Below are 17,088 nucleotides of genomic sequence, written 5' to 3' on the forward strand. Positions count from 1 at the left end.
AGGAAGGGAGGAGGCCCGTGTGGAGCATCAATGCCGGTGTTGACCATTTGGGCCGAATGGCCTGTTTCTATCCTGTAGACTCGCTTTAACCTACACCAATTGAGCCCTCCTACATCCATCCAGCCGACATCCAACCAACAAATTCCAGCCCACCTACATCGAGCATGTCTCCCATCTACACCCAGCCCACTAACATCCCACACAAAGGGGGTGCAGGAACTGAGAGGCCTGGGGGTGAAAGTACACAAATCTCTGAAGATGGCGGGTCAAGTTGAATAGACTGTTAAACAGCACATGGACTTTATCAATAGAGGCACAGAGTACAGGAGCAAGGACGTTATACTGAACCTTCATAAAACACTGGTTAGACCTCAGCTCGAGTATTGTGTCCAATTCCCGCTCTATCAGTGACCCGTGGGGTTCATGACCCCGCTCTATCGGTGACCCGTGGGGTTCATGACCCCGCTCTATCGGTGACCCGTGGGGTTCATGACCCCGCTCTATCAGTGACCCGTGGGGTTCATGACCCCGCTGCCCTCAGGCCCGGGCCTGTAACCAGCCGAGGTCCCGTCTGCCTCTCCTCCGCCTCCCTGCCCCGAGCCAGGAGACGGTCGGCACCGGGATCCCCAGGCCCCGCCCCGCGGTGGGCCGGGCCGGGCCGAGAGGCGGGGCCTGCAGCTGATGCCGGGACGCTGCCCCGATGTTTGCCGCCATCTCCCGGCTGCGCAGCACCGCCCGCCATGGAGGACGATTTAGTGTCGGAGGACGATATCTGTGAGTAGTGCCTTTAATGGGGGAGAAGGGCGGGATTCACTCCCCGGGATATTTACCCCCCGCCCGGACCCCGAGACACGAGAGCCTCGGGGTAACGGGCCGGGACCCGGCGATCCGGTGTGAGAGGGGCCGGGATCCAGTGATCCGGTGTGAGAGGGGCCGGGACCCAGTGATCCGGTGTGAGAGGGGCCGGGATCCAGTGATCCGGTGTGAGGGGGGCCGGGATCCAGTGATCCGGTGTGAGAGGGGCCGGGACCCAGTGATCCGGTGTGAGAGGGGCCGGGATCCAGTGATCCGGTGTGAGGGGGGCCGGGATCCAGTGATCCGGTGTGAGAGGGGCCGGGACCCAGTGATCCGGTGTGAGGGGGGCCGGGATCCAGTGATCCGGTGTGAGGGGGGCCAGGATCCAGTGATCCGGTGTGAGAGGGGCCGGGACCCAGTGATCCGGTGTGAGAGGGGCCGGGACCCAGTGATCCGGTGTGAGAGGGGCCGGGACCCAGTGATCCGGTGTGAGAGGGGCCGGGACCCGGCGATCCGGTGTGAGGGGGGCCGGGACCCTGTGATCCGGTGTGAGGGGGGCCGGGACCCAGTGATCCGGTGTGAGGGGGGCCGGGACCCAGTGATCCGGTGTGAGGGGGGCCGGGACCCAGTGATCCGGTGTGAGGGGGGCCGGGATCCAGTGATCCGGTGTGAGAGGGGCCGGGATCCAGTGATCCGGTGTGAGAGGGGCCGGGACCCAGTGATCCGGTGTGAGGGGGGCCGGGACCCAGTGATCCGGTGTGAGGGGGGCCGGGATCCAGTGATCCGGTGTGAGGGGGCCGGGATCCAGTGATCCGGTGTGAGAGGGGCCGGGATCCAGTGATCCGGTGTGAGGGGGGCCGGGATCCAGTGATCCGGTGTGAGAGGGGCCGGGACCCAGTGATCCGGTGTGAGGGGGGCCGGGATCCAGTGATCCGGTGTGAGAGGGGCCGGGATCCAGTGATCACGGTGTGAGGGGGGCCAGGATCCAGTGATCCGGTGTGAGAGGGGCTGTGGTCTGTCCATAACTCCCTGTAGGGACAGAAAATGGAGTTGATTTTGTTTAGACAGCGATCTGAAGCATATAGTTTAAATAAATTTAATCTCTTCTGTGAACTTGGGCTGCTCAAATCTTTCATTAATTTTCATGATACAAAAAAAATGATAGATAAAAGGAGCAGGAATGAGCAGCTGGTGAACCTGAGGCAACATCTGCTGGAAAACAGTTGATATTTCATTCAGGGGCAGGATCATTCCACGGTTATACACTGGGTGCAATGATATCATCAGAAAGTCACTGCAGTCTTGAGGGTTCTGTTCTCCCCCCCCCCCCCCCCCATCCATATTATTTGTCCTTGTGCAAGATCTTGGTCAGGCCTCAGTTCGAATACTGTGTGCAGTTTTGGTCATCTCACATGATGGCTGATATTGAGGCTTTGGAAAGTGTGCAGAGGAGGGCCATTAGGTTAATTCCTAGTTTAAAGTATTTGAGTTATCAAGACAGACTATAAGAGTTGGGACTCTACACTTTAGAGAAGCGTAAACTTAGTGGTGATCTGATTGAGGTTTATGAGATGATTGTGTTCCAGTTGACAATTTGTTCCAATTAAATAGGTTCGGGAGGGCCAGAGGACACAATTTTAAGATGTATATAAGGCCCAGATCTAGGTTAGATGTCAGGAGGTGGTTCTTTTCCCAGAGAATAGTGAGCCTCTGGAACAGGCTGCCAGCTCGTGCGGTGGACTGAATTCCTTCAATTCCCACCTGTTTCTGGCTGGGGCAGAGATCACCTCTTACAAAACAGAGATCACCTCTTACAAAAGGTAGGTAATGTAATGCATAGAATCATCAGGGCCAGAGTGATCCCCTGGACTAGTTTCGATCGCCTAGGGGTGTCGGAGAGGAATTTCCCAGATTTTTCCCTGGGTTTTTATCTCGATTTTCACCTCTCCTGGGAGATCACATGGTTTCGGATGGGGTGGGGAATGTATATATTGTGATACACAGGGTATCACAATTGTGTGGCACAGGCTGGGTCTTTTCCTATCTGTCATTGTTCCTAATTTGAGGAGCGCAGAGATCTGAGATTGTAGGGCTGGAGGAAGTTACAGAAATAGGGGGGGTGAGGCCAAAGAGGGATTTGAACACGAGAATGATTTTAAATTGGAGGCATTGCTGGACCGGGAGCTGATGTAGGTCAACGAATACGGAGTGATGGGTGAGCAGGATACGGCCAGCAGAGTTTTGGATGAATTGGAGTTCATGGAGGGTGGAGGCTGGGAGGCCGGCCAGGAGAGCATTGGAATAGTTGAGTCTGGAGGTGTAAAAGGCGTGGATGACGTTTTCAGCCTTAGATGGGCTGAGGCAGAGTCGAGTGATGTTACGAAGGTGAAAGTAGGCTGTCTTTGTGATCGAGCGGATATGGCATTGGAAGCTCAGCTCAGGGTCAAATAGGATGTTGAGGTGGTGAACAGGAAGGGGAATGGATTCAATGTCGCAGGGAGGAAGTTTGTGGTGGAAGCCGAACAGGATGGCTTTGGTCTTCGCAGTGTTTCACTGGAAGAAAATGTGGCTCATCCAGGACTGGATGTTGGGCCAGCAGAGGCCAGAAAGGTGGCGGTGAGGTAGAGCTGGGTGGAATCAGCACAGATGTTGTAGTTGACCCCATGGCTTCGGGTGATGTTGCCAAGGAGCAGCCTGTAGACGAGGCCTGTTTCTGTGCTGCACATTCTATGTAATGCCAGAGAAATGCAAAGTGCTTAATGTTTGGATAAAAAAATCTAGGAAGGGATGATTACTTAAGTGGGAAGAAAATGATGTGCATGAAAAGTGAAAGAGATTTGGGGACCTGATTGACAATAAATTGAAGCTATTGCAACAATGCTCAGTGGCTGTGAGTAAAGCAAATCAGATGTTGGGATGTATTAAAAGTTCTGTTCACCACAGTACAAAAAGGATATTGCAGCTATTGAAAGGATACAGAAGAGAGCAACCAGCATGATTGAGGAGATGGAGTGACTAGATTAAGAGGACTAAATTGGGCATGTTCTCACTGGAAAAGAGATGGTTGAAAGGAGTGATGATTGCTCTTTAGGATTCTAAAGGGACTGGATAATGGAGACCATGACGAGCTGTTTCACCTTGTCCAGAACAGTAGAACCAAAGGATACGGTCTACGTAAATTCCAAACTAATCTGTAGAAACGTTATGTCGGTAAGTCAATCTATGGAACCGGCTCCCAAGGAAAACGGTGGAAGCAGAATGTTGATTCATTCAAATGCAAATTAGAAAGATTTCTTTCACAAAGTAATATTTTGGGATACAGTAAATGAGTAATTTGTAACATGTGTGGCAGGAACAGGTGACTTTGGACCAATGGTTCCCAAAGCTCTCCACCACTGGGGGTTTTCCTCACCTGATGTCTGGGTATGTTGAAAACTCATTGGTCGAGATTGATTGCTACGATTAGTCAACAACTCCATTATCGTTGTATCAGCGACTACCGGGATGGTAGAAGGTGAACGAGACAGACCTTGTTTTTTTTTAATCTGGCAATTCCCATGTTCCTGTGTATCTGCGTACTATGGGTGTGAGGTATCTATCTGGGGGCCGGGTACGCTGCGTGCTCTGGGGGCCGGGTACGCTGCGTGCTCTGGGGGCCGGGTACGCTGCGTGCTCTGGGGGCCGGGTACGCTGCGTGCTCTGGGGGCCGGCTACGCTGGGGGCCGGGTACGCTGCGTGCTCTGGGTGTGCAGAATCCGGATGGCATGTTAGTGGGTAGATGGAGTGAGTAGTAGTGAGATTAGTCTGAGTGGGATATGAAAGGTAATGGGGATCGAGGAGGGGATGGGATCGGATTAGGTGACCCGTGGAGAGAAACACTGAAGGAGAGTTGTTGGGTGGAGTGACTTGTTACATAGGAACATAGAAGATAGGGACAGAAGGAGGCCATTTAGCTCCATTTAGCCTGTTCCGTCATTCAATGATATCATGGCTGATCTGTGACTTAACTCCATTTACCCGCCTTAGCCCCATATCCCTTAACACCTTTGGTTAACAAAAATCTATCAATCTCAGATTTAAAATTAACAATTGAGCTAGCATCAACTGCTGTTTGCGGAAGAGAGTTCCAAACTTCTACCACCCTTTGTGTGTAGAAGTGTTTCCGAACTTCACTCCTGAAAGTCCTGGCTCTAATTTTTAGGCTCTGTCCCCGAGTCCTAGACTCCCCAACCAGCGGAAATAGTTTCTCTCTATCTACCCTATCAGCTCCCCTTAATATCTCGAAAACTTCGATCAAATCATCCCTTAATCTTCTAAATTCCAGGGAATACAACCCTAGTTTGTGTAATCTCTCCTCGTAATTTAACCCTTAGAGTCCAGGTATCATTCTAGTAAATCTACGCTGCACTCCCTCCAAGGTCATTATATCCTTCCTAAGGTGCGGTGCCCAGAACTGAACCCAGTACTCCAGGCATGGTCTAACCAGGGCTTTGTATAGCTGTAGCATAACTTCTACCCCCTTGTATTCTAGTCCTCTAGATATAAAGGCCAGCATTCCATTAGCCTTTTTGATTATTTTCTGTACCTGTCCATGACATTTTAATGATCTATGTACACGGACCCTGAAGCTTTTCACCATTTAGAAAATACTCTGATCTATCCTTTTTAGGTCCGAAGTGGATGACCTCACACTTACCTACATTGAAATCCATTTGCCACAGTTTTGCCCATTCACTTAATCAATTAATATCTCTGTAATTTTATGCTTCCATCTACACTGATTACAATGCTGCCTATCTTTGTGTCATCGGCAAACTTGGATATGTGGCTCTCTATCCCGTCATCTAAGTCGTTAATAAATATAATGAACAGTTGAGGTCCCAGCACAGATCCCTGTGGGACACCACTAGTCACATCCTGCCAATTTGATTATCTGCCCATTATCCATACTCTCAGCCAATTTCCTAACCAGGTCAATAATTTGCCCTCAATTCCATGAGCTTCAACTTTAGCTAACAGCCTCTTATGAGGGACTTTATCAAATGCCTTCTGGAAGTCCATATAAACAACATCCATAGACCCCGTCCACTACTTTAGTACATAAAATTACATAGAATGTACAGCACAGAAACAGGCCATTCGGCCCAACTTTTCCATGCCGGTGTTGATGCTCCTCACGAGCCTCCTCCCTCCCCACTTCATCTAACCCTATCAGCATATCCTTCTGCTGGAATATTGTAAGATTCTGTTTCGTGCTAATCTTTAATTGATTGTTTTCTTTTTCTCAAGTACTGCGGTCAGAGCAGGCGCTCCATGATGCAGCGAAGGGGAATGACCTGGTGCGGATGGAGCAGCTGTTGAAGAAGGGAGTGGATATTAATGCCAAAAACAATGTAGGTGAAATATTGAATGTATTTTTCTAAAACCAGCGATGTGAATCAATATCCAGGTTTAATAGCATTGAAGGAAGATGCACTAAGTATTTACAGCCCATCGCCCAAGTCACAACGACCATTGCGGATAGATGCACCCTCCATACGCTGATGTTTGGTGTGAGGGGATGTAGCCTGGAGCATCGCAGCCAGACTCTGTACAAACAGCAGAATTTTCCATCCTTTTCATTCATACACAATCACTCCTCACATCAAAAACTCTGGTCCAGAGTCATCACATCACCATCAGCATTATCAACATTACAAACCATTTCCAGATCTAAAACGATGCAGAATGAACTGAACTGACAGTGAGGAGAAGGAGTCGTCCTCGGGGACAGTAGGAAAAACATTCAAATGAAACTGAAGCTGCCAAAATCTACTTTCCCATAATTATTTTGTTACATTTTAAGCAGTGTTCATTTTTTTAATGAATGAAGATGAATTTCAAAAGGAAAGAATCCTATTCTGCAAGGAAATTCTGTTACATTTGTATTTTTGAGGGCAGATTTTCCTGATCTTTTTCCCATGGTGGATGTCCATTCTCTGGGCACAAAGATCAGGAAAAAGTGGGTGAAGACCTATTCTGCTGGGCCCCTGTCCCCTTTACATTGCTCTGGATACATGGGCCCCTGTCCCCTTTACATTGCTCTGGATACATGGGCCCCTGTCCCCTTTACATTGCTCTGGATACATGGGTCTCTGTCCCCTTTACATTGCTCTGGATACATGGGTCTCTGTCCCCTTTACATTGCTCTGGATACATGGGTCTCTGTCCCCTTTACATTGCTCTGGATACATGGGCCCCTGTCCCCTTTACATTGCTCTGGATACATGGGTCTCTGTCCTCTTTACATTGCTCTGGATACATGGGTCTCTGTCCTCTTTACATTGCTCTGGATACATGGGTCTCTGTCCCCTTTACATTGCTCTGGATACATGGGTCTCTGTCCCCTTTACATTGCTGGGAGCGGGGTTGGGGAGCCGGGATCGTTTTGTTCGTTGCTTGATGGAGGGAGCAGTGATGAGAGTCACTCTGTCGATTGGAAGCAGTGGTTAATCCTCTTGGTCCTCTAATGTTGTTTTTCAGATAGACCGGACAGCACTGCACTGGGCAGCTGGGGCTGGACATGAACAGGCCGTGAAATTCCTTCTCCATCATGATGCTTCAGTGGATGATCAAGACAGTGTAGGTCACAGAAACGTTCATTGTTCGGCAAAACGGCAGTTTTGCTGTTTCTGCTTGCTGGATATAACCACAAACATCACAGGTGTATGGACTGCAGCCTTTCATTTTAAACACAGATACTGAGTATATAGTGGGTGAAATTCCTTGCGCGTTCCACTGGACTGAGATGGGGGGGGTGTGGGTGTGTGGCGCGTAACTGGGTCAGACTGCAGGCGGAGCCCAGCGTAACTGGGTCAGACTGCAGGCGGAGCCCAGCGTAACTGGGTCAGACTGCAGGCGGAGCCCCGCGTAACTGGGTCAGACTGCAGGCGGAGCCCAGCGTAACTGGGTCAGACTGCAGGCGGAGCCCAGCGTAACTGGGTCAGACTGCAGGCGGAGCCCAGCGTAACTGGGTCAGACTGCAGGCGGAGCCCCGCGTAACTGGGTCAGACTGCAGGCGGAGCCCAGCGTAACTGGGTCAGATTGATGAAGGTCCCATTTGTTTGAGTTCCTGACCTTTGCTCCCACAGTTTGGGATGAACGCTCTCCTTCTGGCCGCCTGGTTTGGTCACCTTCGAATTCTTCAAATCCTGGTCAATGTCGGAGCCAAGCTGTCGTGTGAAAACAAAGTAAGTAAATCCAGTGGGAGCTCACTCTTTCCTGTCATACGCCCCCCACTGTTTTCCTTTCTGTTGAAGGTTGCTTTGCGTTCCCATCGAATTTGAAATTCATTCTTCAGCTCACCTAAAACTCTGCTGCTTGTGTCCTATCCCACACCCAGTCCCGCTCACCCATCACCCCATCCATGCTGATTCCTAACGCCTCATTTAAACTTTTGATCTGTGTGTTTCAATCACCTTCTTGGCCTCGCCTCTCCCTATCTCTGTAACCTCCTCCAGCCCTACAACCCTCTGAGATCTCTGCGCTCCTCCAATTCTGGCCTCGTGCATCCCTGACGTCCTTCGCTCCACCATTGGCGGCCGTACCTTCAGCCGTCTCGGCCCCACGCTCTGGAATTCCCTCACTAATCCCTTTCACCTCTACACCTCCCACCTAAGTCAAGTCATTTCAGTCTAAGTACTTTTTTAACAATGTGCTGAGTGTTAATTACTGCCAGTCAACCTCTCTGACACTGAAAATTAACTATTACAAGTGTGGAATTTAAAAAATTTAGGATTAACATTTTTTTTACTTTTTATTCCTTTTTCTTTTTCCTCTCTCTTAATCCAATAATTCTTTCCCTCTCCTGATTTCTCTTTCTGTATCTGATTTGACATTGAATTCACCCACTCTATCTTACACTTCTTTCTCAGCCCTTCACAATCGTTCAGTTTGATTGGTTAAGGAGATACCCTGCTGCTTGCCCTGTTCACCCAGGTACCAGATGCCCTGTTTCCCTCGCTGTGACATTATCAGCTCGCACTTTCAGCAACTTCAGCCCAAAATATCATGGAGATTAAACAGGAAAGGGCCAGTCTAACTAATGGCAGACGCCATTCATTGACCGGTTATAGCAAATTCTGGGCCAGTATCTCCTTCTTTGCTCCATGTTTGATTACGCCTCTCTGAAGCACCTTGGAACATTTTTCTACGTTAAAGGCACGGTGTAAATGCAAGTTGCTTCCTGCTGCCCCCTACCTAAACCTCCGACTTTTCCCCATTTATAACTGGTCCATTTGATTTTATTCCTCCATTCCATATTCCTCTTGCTAAATTATGTCCTGCAGGAATATGATCCATATCTATTTCTCCCTTCTCTATTAGCTGGTGCTGGTTCGTGTTATTATCCCATCCCCTCTTCTTTCCTAGTTTAAATTCTTTCTCACTTCCCCATTTTACCATTTTTCCAGAATTAGCATCCTCTGTTCAGACGTAGCCCATCCTTGCGGAATAGCTCCCATCAGTCCCAGAAATGGTGACAATATCCAAAAAAAATCCTGACACCGGTCCTTTAGCCGTGCATCGATTTCCCCCGACTCTGCCTCTCCTTCCCCATCCTGATACATGGCTGGGTGTATAATCTGGCTTCAAAACTTGTGTCCTAATCTCCAAACTTCATGCCTTTTGTTCCCCACATCAGCGTCTCCCACATGAACCACAATAACTGGTTGCTCTCCTCCACATACAAAATCTTTTTGATGTGGTTCTCTCATTCTTCTTCTCATATTCTGAGAATGTGAGCTTGAGCAAAATCATTTAGGGTGTGTGTGATGTGAGTTTATTTAGTGTGCGCGCTATGTGAGTACGGTTTATTTAGTGTGTGCGCTATGTGAGTACAGTTTATTTAGTGTGTGCGCTATGTGAGTACAGTTTATTTAGTGTGTGCGCTATGTGAGTACGGTTTATTTAGGGTGTGCGCTATGTGAGTACAGTTTATTTAGTGTGTGCGCTATGTGAGTACGGTTTATTTAGTGTGTGTGCTATGTGAGTACAGTTTATTTAGTGTGTGTGCTATGTGAGTACGGTTTATTTAGGGTGCGCGCTATGTGAGTACGGTTTATTTAGTGTGCGCGCTATGTGAGTACGGTTTATTTAGTGTGTGCGCTATGTGAGTACAGTTTATTTAGGGTGTGCGCTATGTGAGTACGGTTTATTTAGTGTGTGCGCGATGTGAGTACGGTTTATTTAGGGTGTGCGCTATGTGAGTACAGTTTATTTAGTGTGTGCGCTATGTGAGTACGGTTTATTTAGTGTGTGCGCTATGTGAGTACGGTTTATTTAGGGTGTGCGCTATGTGAGTACAGTTTATTTAGTGTGTGCGCTATGTGAGTACGGTTTATTTAGTGTGTGCGCTATGTGAGTACGGTTTATTTAGTGTGTGCGCTATGTGAGGACAGTTAATTTAGTGTGTGCGCTATGTGAGTACAGTTTATTTAGGGTGTGCGCTATGTGAGTACAGTTTATTTAGTGTGTGCGCTATGTGAGTACGGTTTATTTAGGGTGTGCGCTATGTGAGTACAGTTTATTTAGTGTGTGCGCTATGTGAGTACGGTTTATTTAGGGTGTGCGCAATGTGAGTACGGTTTATTTAGGGTGTGCGCTATGTGAGTACAGTTTATTTAGTGTGTGCGCTATGTGAGTACGGTTTATTTAGGGTGTGCGCTATGTGAGTACGGTTTATTTAGGGTGTGCGCTATGTGAGTACAGTTTATTTAGTGTGTGCGCTATGTGAGTACGGTTTATTTAGGGTGTGCGCTATGTGAGTACGGTTTATTTAGTGTGTGCGCTATGTGAGTACAGTTTATTTAGGGTGTGCGCTATGTGAGTACAGTTTATTTAGGGTGTGCGCTATGTGAGTACGGTTTATTTAGTGTGTGCGCTATGTGAGTACGGTTTATTGAGTGTGTGCGCTATGTGAGTACGGTTTATTTAGGGTGTGCGCGATGTGAGTACGGTTTATTTAGTGTGTGCGCTATGTGAGTACGGTTTATTTAGGGTGTGCGCTATGTGAGTACGGTTTATTTAGTGTGTGCGCTATGTGAGTACAGTTTATTTAGGGTGTGCGCTATGTGAGTACAGTTTATTTAGTGTGTGCACTATGTGAGTACGGTTTATTTAGGGTGTGCGCTATGTGAGTACGGTTTATTTAGTGTGTGCGCTATGTGAGTACGGTTTATTTAGTGTGTGCGCTATGTGAGTACAGTTTATTTAGTGTGTGCGCTATGTGAGTACGGTTTATTTAGTGTGTGCGCTATGTGAGTACAGTTTATTTAGTGTGTGCGCTATGTGAGTACAGTTTATTTAGGGTGTGCGCTATGTGAGTACGGTTTATTTAGTGTGTGCGCTATGTGAGTACGGTTTATTTAGTGTGTGCGCGATGTGAGTACGGTTTATTTCGGGTGTGCGCTATGTGAGTACGGTTTATTTAGTGTGTGCGCTATGTGAGTACAGTTTATTTAGTGTGTGTGCTATGTGAGTACAGTTTATTTAGTGTGTGCGCCATGTGAGTATGGTTTATTTAGTGTGTGCGCTATGTGAGTACGGTTTATTTAGTGTGTGCGCTATGTGAGTACGGTTTATTTAGGGTGTGCGCTATGTGAGTACGGTTTATTTAGGGTGTGCGCTATGTGAGTACAGTTTATTTAGTGTGTGCGCTATGTGAGTACGGTTTATTTAGTGTGTGCGCTATGTGAGTACGGTTTATTTCGGGTGTGCGCAATGTGAGTACGGTTTATTTAGTGTGTGCGCTATGTGAGTACGGTTTATTTAGGGTGTGCGCTATGTGAGTACAGTTTATTTAGTGTGTGCGCCATGTGAGTACGGTTTATTTCGGGTGTGCGCTATGTGAGTACGGTTTATTTAGTGTGTGCGCTATGTGAGTACAGTTTATTTAGTGTGTGTGCTATGTGAGTACAGTTTATTTAGTGTGTGCGCCATGTGAGTATGGTTTATTTAGTGTGTGCGCTATGTGAGTACGGTTTATTTAGTGTGTGCGCTATGTGAGTACGGTTTATTTAGGGTGTGCGCTATGTGAGTACAGTTTATTTAGTGTGTGCGCTATGTGAGTACGGTTTATTTAGGGTGTGCGCTATGTGAGTACGGTTTATTTAGGGTGTGCGCTATGTGAGTACAGTTTATTTAGTGTGTGCGCTATGTGAGTACGGTTTATTTAGTGTGTGCGCTATGTGAGTACGGTTTATTTAGGGTGTGCGCTATGTGAGTACGGTTTATTTAGGGTGTGCGCTATGTGAGTACAGTTTATTTAGTGTGTGCGCCATGTGAGTACGGTTTATTTAGTGTGTGCGCTATGTGAGTACGGTTTATTTAGGGTGTGCGCTATGTGAGTACAGTTTATTTAGGGTGTGCGCTATGTGAGTACAGTTTATTTAGTGTGTGCGCTATGTGAGTACGGTTTATTTAGGGTGTGCGCTATGTGAGTACAGTTTATTTAGTGTGTGCGCCATGTGAGTACGGTTTATTTCGGGTGTGCGCTATGTGAGTACGGTTTATTTAGTGTGTGCGCTATGTGAGTACAGTTTATTTAGTGTGTGTGCTATGTGAGTACAGTTTATTTAGTGTGTGCGCCATGTGAGTACGGTTTATTTCGGGTGTGCGCTATGTGAGTACGGTTTATTTAGTGTGTGCGCTATGTGAGTACAGTTTATTTAGTGTGTGCGCCATGTGAGTACGGTTTATTTAGTGTGTGCGCGATGTGAGTACAGTTTATTTCGGGTGTGCGCTATGTGAGTACAGTTTATTTAGGGTGTGCGCTATGTGAGTACAGTTTATTTAGGGTGTGCGCTATGTGAGTACGGTTTATTTAGTGTGTGCGCTATGTGAGTACGGTTTATTTAGTGTGTGCGCTATGTGAGTACGGTTTATTTAGGGTGTGCGCTATGTGAGTACGGTTTATTTAGTGTGTGTGCTATGTGAGTACGGTTTATTTAGTGTGTGCGCTATGTGAGTACGGTTTATTTAGGGTGTGCGCTATGTGAGTACGGTTTATTTAGTGTGTGCGCTATGTGAGTACGGTTTATTTAGGGTGTGTGCTATGTGAGTACGGTTTATTTAGTGTGTGCGCTATGTGAGTACAGTTTATTTAGGGTGTGCGCTATGTGAGTACGGTTTATTTAGTGTGTGCGCTATGTGAGTACGGTTTATTTCGGGTGTGCGCTATGTGAGTACGGTTTATTTAGTGTGTGCGCTATGTGAGTACGGTTTATTTCGGGTGTGCGCTATGTGAGTACGGTTTATTTAGTGTGTGCGCTATGTGAGTACGGTTTATTTCGGGTGTGCGCTATGTGAGTACGGTTTATTTAGTGTGTGCGCTATGTGAGTACGGTTTATTTCGGGTGTGCGCTATGTGAGTACGGTTTATTTAGTGTGTGCGCTATGTGAGTACGGTTTATTTAGGGTGTGCGCTATGTGAGTACGGTTTATTTAGTGTGTGCGCTATGTGAGTACGGTTTATTTAGTGTGTGCGCTATGTGAGTACGGTTTATTTAGTGTGTGCGCTATGTGAGTACGGTTTATTTAGTGTGTGCGCTATGTGAGTACAGTTTATTTAGGGTGTGCGCTATGTGAGTACAGTTTATTTAGGGTGTGCGCTATGTGAGTACGGTTTATTTAGTGTGTGCGCTATGTGAGTACGGTTTATTTAGTGTGTGCGCTATGTGAGTACGGTTTATTTCGGGTGTGCGCTATGTGAGTACAGTTTATTTAGTGTGTGCGCTATGTGAGTACGGTTTATTTAGTGTGTGCGCTATGTGAGTACGGTTTATTTAGTGTGCGCGCTCTGTGAGTACGGTTTATTTAGTGTGTGCGCTATGTGAGTACAGTTTATTTAGTGTGTGCGCTATGTGAGTACAGTTTATTTAGTGTGTGCGCTATGTGATTACAGTTTATTTCGGGTGTGCGCTATGTGAGTACGGTTTATTTAGGGTGTGCGCTATGTGAGTACAGTTTATTTCGGGTGTGCGCTATGTGAGTACGGTTTATTTAGTGTGTGCGCTATGTGAGTACGGTTTATTTAGTGTGTGCGCTATGTGAGTACGGTTTATTTAGTGTGCGCGCTCTGTGAGTACGGTTTATTTAGTGTGTGCGCTATGTGAGTACGGTTTATTTAGTGTGTGCGCTATGTGAGTACAGTTTATTTAGTGTGTGCGCTATGTGATTACGTTTTATTTAGGGTGTGCGCTATGTGAGTACGGTTTATTTAGTGTGTGCGCTATGTGAGTACGGTTTATTTAGGGTGTGCGCTATGTGAGTACGGTTTATTTAGTGTGTGTGCGCTATGTGAGTACAGTTTATTTAGTGTGTGCGCTATGTGAGTACGGTTTATTTAGTGTGTGCGCTATGTGAGTACAGTTTATTTAGTGTGTGTGCTATGTGAGTACGGTTTATTTAGTGTGTGCGCTATGTGAGTACGGTTTATTTAGTGTGTGCGCTATGTGAGTACGGTTTATTTAGTGTGTGCGCTATGTGAGTACGGTTTATTTAGGGTGTGCGCTATGTGAGTACGGTTTATTTAGTGTGTGCGCTATGTGAGTACGGTTTATTTAGTGTGTGCGCCATGTGAGTACGGTTTATTTCGGGTGTGCGCTATGTGAGTACAGTTTATTTAGGGTGTGCGCTATGTGAGTACGGTTTATTTAGTGTGTGCGCTATGTGATTACGGTTTATTTAGGGTGTGCGCTATGTGAGTACGGTTTATTTAGTGTGTGCGCTATGTGAGTACGGTTTATTTAGGGTGTGTGCTATGTGAGTACAGTTTATTTAGTGTGTGCGCCATGTGAGTACGGTTTATTTCGGGTGTGCGCTATGTGAGTACAGTTTATTTAGGGTGTGCGCTATGTGAGTACGGTTTATTTAGTGTGTGCGCTATGTGAGTACGGTTTATTTAGGGTGTGCGCTATGTGAGTACGGTTTATTTAGGGTGTGCGCGATGTGAGTACGGTTTATTTAGTGTGTGCGCTATGTGAGTACGGTTTATTTAGTGTGTGCGCCATGTGAGTATGGTTTATTTAGTGTGTGCGCTATGTGAGTACGGTTTATTTAGGGTGTGCGCTATGTGAGTACGGTTTATTTCGGGTGTGCGCAATGTGAGTACGGTTTATTTAGTGTGTGCGCTATGTGAGTACGGTTTATTTAGGGTGTGCGCTATGTGAGTACAGTTTATTTAGTGTGTGCGCCATGTGAGTACGGTTTATTTCGGGTGTGCGCTATGTGAGTACGGTTTATTTAGTGTGTGCGCTATGTGAGTACAGTTTATTTAGTGTGTGTGCTATGTGAGTACAGTTTATTTAGTGTGTGCGCCATGTGAGTATGGTTTATTTAGTGTGTGCGCTATGTGAGTACGGTTTATTTAGTGTGTGCGCTATGTGAGTACGGTTTATTTAGGGTGTGCGCTATGTGAGTACAGTTTATTTAGTGTGTGCGCTATGTGAGTACGGTTTATTTAGGGTGTGCGCTATGTGAGTACGGTTTATTTAGGGTGTGCGCTATGTGAGTACAGTTTATTTAGTGTGTGCGCTATGTGAGTACGGTTTATTTAGTGTGTGCGCTATGTGAGTACGGTTTATTTAGGGTGTGCGCTATGTGAGTACGGTTTATTTAGGGTGTGCGCTATGTGAGTACAGTTTATTTAGTGTGTGCGCCATGTGAGTACGGTTTATTTAGTGTGTGCGCTATGTGAGTACGGTTTATTTAGGGTGTGCGCTATGTGAGTACAGTTTATTTAGGGTGTGCGCTATGTGAGTACAGTTTATTTAGTGTGTGCGCTATGTGAGTACGGTTTATTTAGGGTGTGCGCTATGTGAGTACAGTTTATTTAGTGTGTGCGCCATGTGAGTACGGTTTATTTCGGGTGTGCGCTATGTGAGTACGGTTTATTTAGTGTGTGCGCTATGTGAGTACAGTTTATTTAGTGTGTGTGCTATGTGAGTACAGTTTATTTAGTGTGTGCGCCATGTGAGTACGGTTTATTTCGGGTGTGCGCTATGTGAGTACGGTTTATTTAGTGTGTGCGCTATGTGAGTACAGTTTATTTAGTGTGTGCGCCATGTGAGTACGGTTTATTTAGTGTGTGCGCGATGTGAGTACAGTTTATTTCGGGTGTGCGCTATGTGAGTACAGTTTATTTAGGGTGTGCGCTATGTGAGTACAGTTTATTTAGGGTGTGCGCTATGTGAGTACGGTTTATTTAGTGTGTGCGCTATGTGAGTACGGTTTATTTAGTGTGTGCGCTATGTGAGTACGGTTTATTTAGGGTGTGCGCTATGTGAGTACGGTTTATTTAGTGTGTGTGCTATGTGAGTACGGTTTATTTAGTGTGTGCGCTATGTGAGTACGGTTTATTTAGGGTGTGCGCTATGTGAGTACGGTTTATTTAGTGTGTGCGCTATGTGAGTACGGTTTATTTAGGGTGTGTGCTATGTGAGTACGGTTTATTTAGTGTGTGCGCTATGTGAGTACAGTTTATTTAGGGTGTGCGCTATGTGAGTACGGTTTATTTAGTGTGTGCGCTATGTGAGTACGGTTTATTTCGGGTGTGCGCTATGTGAGTACGGTTTATTTAGTGTGTGCGCTATGTGAGTACGGTTTATTTCGGGTGTGCGCTATGTGAGTACGGTTTATTTAGTGTGTGCGCTATGTGAGTACGGTTTATTTCGGGTGTGCGCTATGTGAGTACGGTTTATTTAGTGTGTGCGCTATGTGAGTACGGTTTATTTCGGGTGTGCGCTATGTGAGTACGGTTTATTTAGTGTGTGCGCTATGTGAGTACGGTTTATTTAGGGTGTGCGCTATGTGAGTACGGTTTATTTAGTGTGTGCGCTATGTGAGTACGGTTTATTTAGTGTGTGCGCTATGTGAGTACGGTTTATTTAGTGTGTGCGCTATGTGAGTACGGTTTATTTAGTGTGTGCGCTATGTGAGTACAGTTTATTTAGGGTGTGCGCTATGTGAGTACAGTTTATTTAGGGTGTGCGCTATGTGAGTACGGTTTATTTAGTGTGTGCGCTATGTGAGTACGGTTTATTTAGTGTGTGCGCTATGTGAGTACGGTTTATTTCGGGTGTGCGCTATGTGAGTACAGTTTATTTAGTGTGTGCGCTATGTGAGTACGGTTTATTTAGTGTGTGCGCTATGTGAGTACGGTTTATTTAGTGTGCGCGCTCTGTGAGTACGGTTTATTTAGTGTGTGCGCTATGTGAGTACAGTTTATTTAGTGTGTGCGCTATGTGAGTACAGTTT

The 17,088-nt window shown here is 46.5% G+C and overlaps 1 protein-coding gene across 4 annotated transcripts in view; it reads left to right on the forward strand.

Annotated features, from left to right (window-relative positions):
• The first annotated feature begins 517 nt into the window (after nt 1-517).
• ankdd1a (ankyrin repeat and death domain containing 1A) overlaps nt 518-17,088 on the forward strand; it is a 146,871-nt gene continuing 130,300 nt past the window's right edge. For 2 of the 4 annotated variants that reach the window (XM_067971656.1, XM_067971657.1), the window contains exons 1-4: nt 518-774; nt 6,085-6,188; nt 7,318-7,416; nt 7,926-8,024. In XM_067971656.1, coding sequence (XP_067827757.1) covers nt 741-774; nt 6,085-6,188; nt 7,318-7,416; nt 7,926-8,024 — 336 coding nt within the window. In that variant the 5' untranslated portion in view covers nt 518-740. Of the gene's footprint in view, nt 775-1,796; nt 2,616-3,986; nt 4,006-6,084; nt 6,189-7,317; nt 7,417-7,925; nt 8,025-17,088 lie in introns of those variants that run through there. The other 2 variants (XM_067971658.1, XM_067971659.1) reach the window with 2 other exon arrangements.

The sequence above is a fragment of the Heptranchias perlo genome, chromosome 34 (assembly GCF_035084215.1).
Source record: "Heptranchias perlo isolate sHepPer1 chromosome 34, sHepPer1.hap1, whole genome shotgun sequence".
In the NCBI taxonomy this organism is placed as follows: Eukaryota; Metazoa; Chordata; class Chondrichthyes; order Hexanchiformes; family Hexanchidae; genus Heptranchias; species Heptranchias perlo.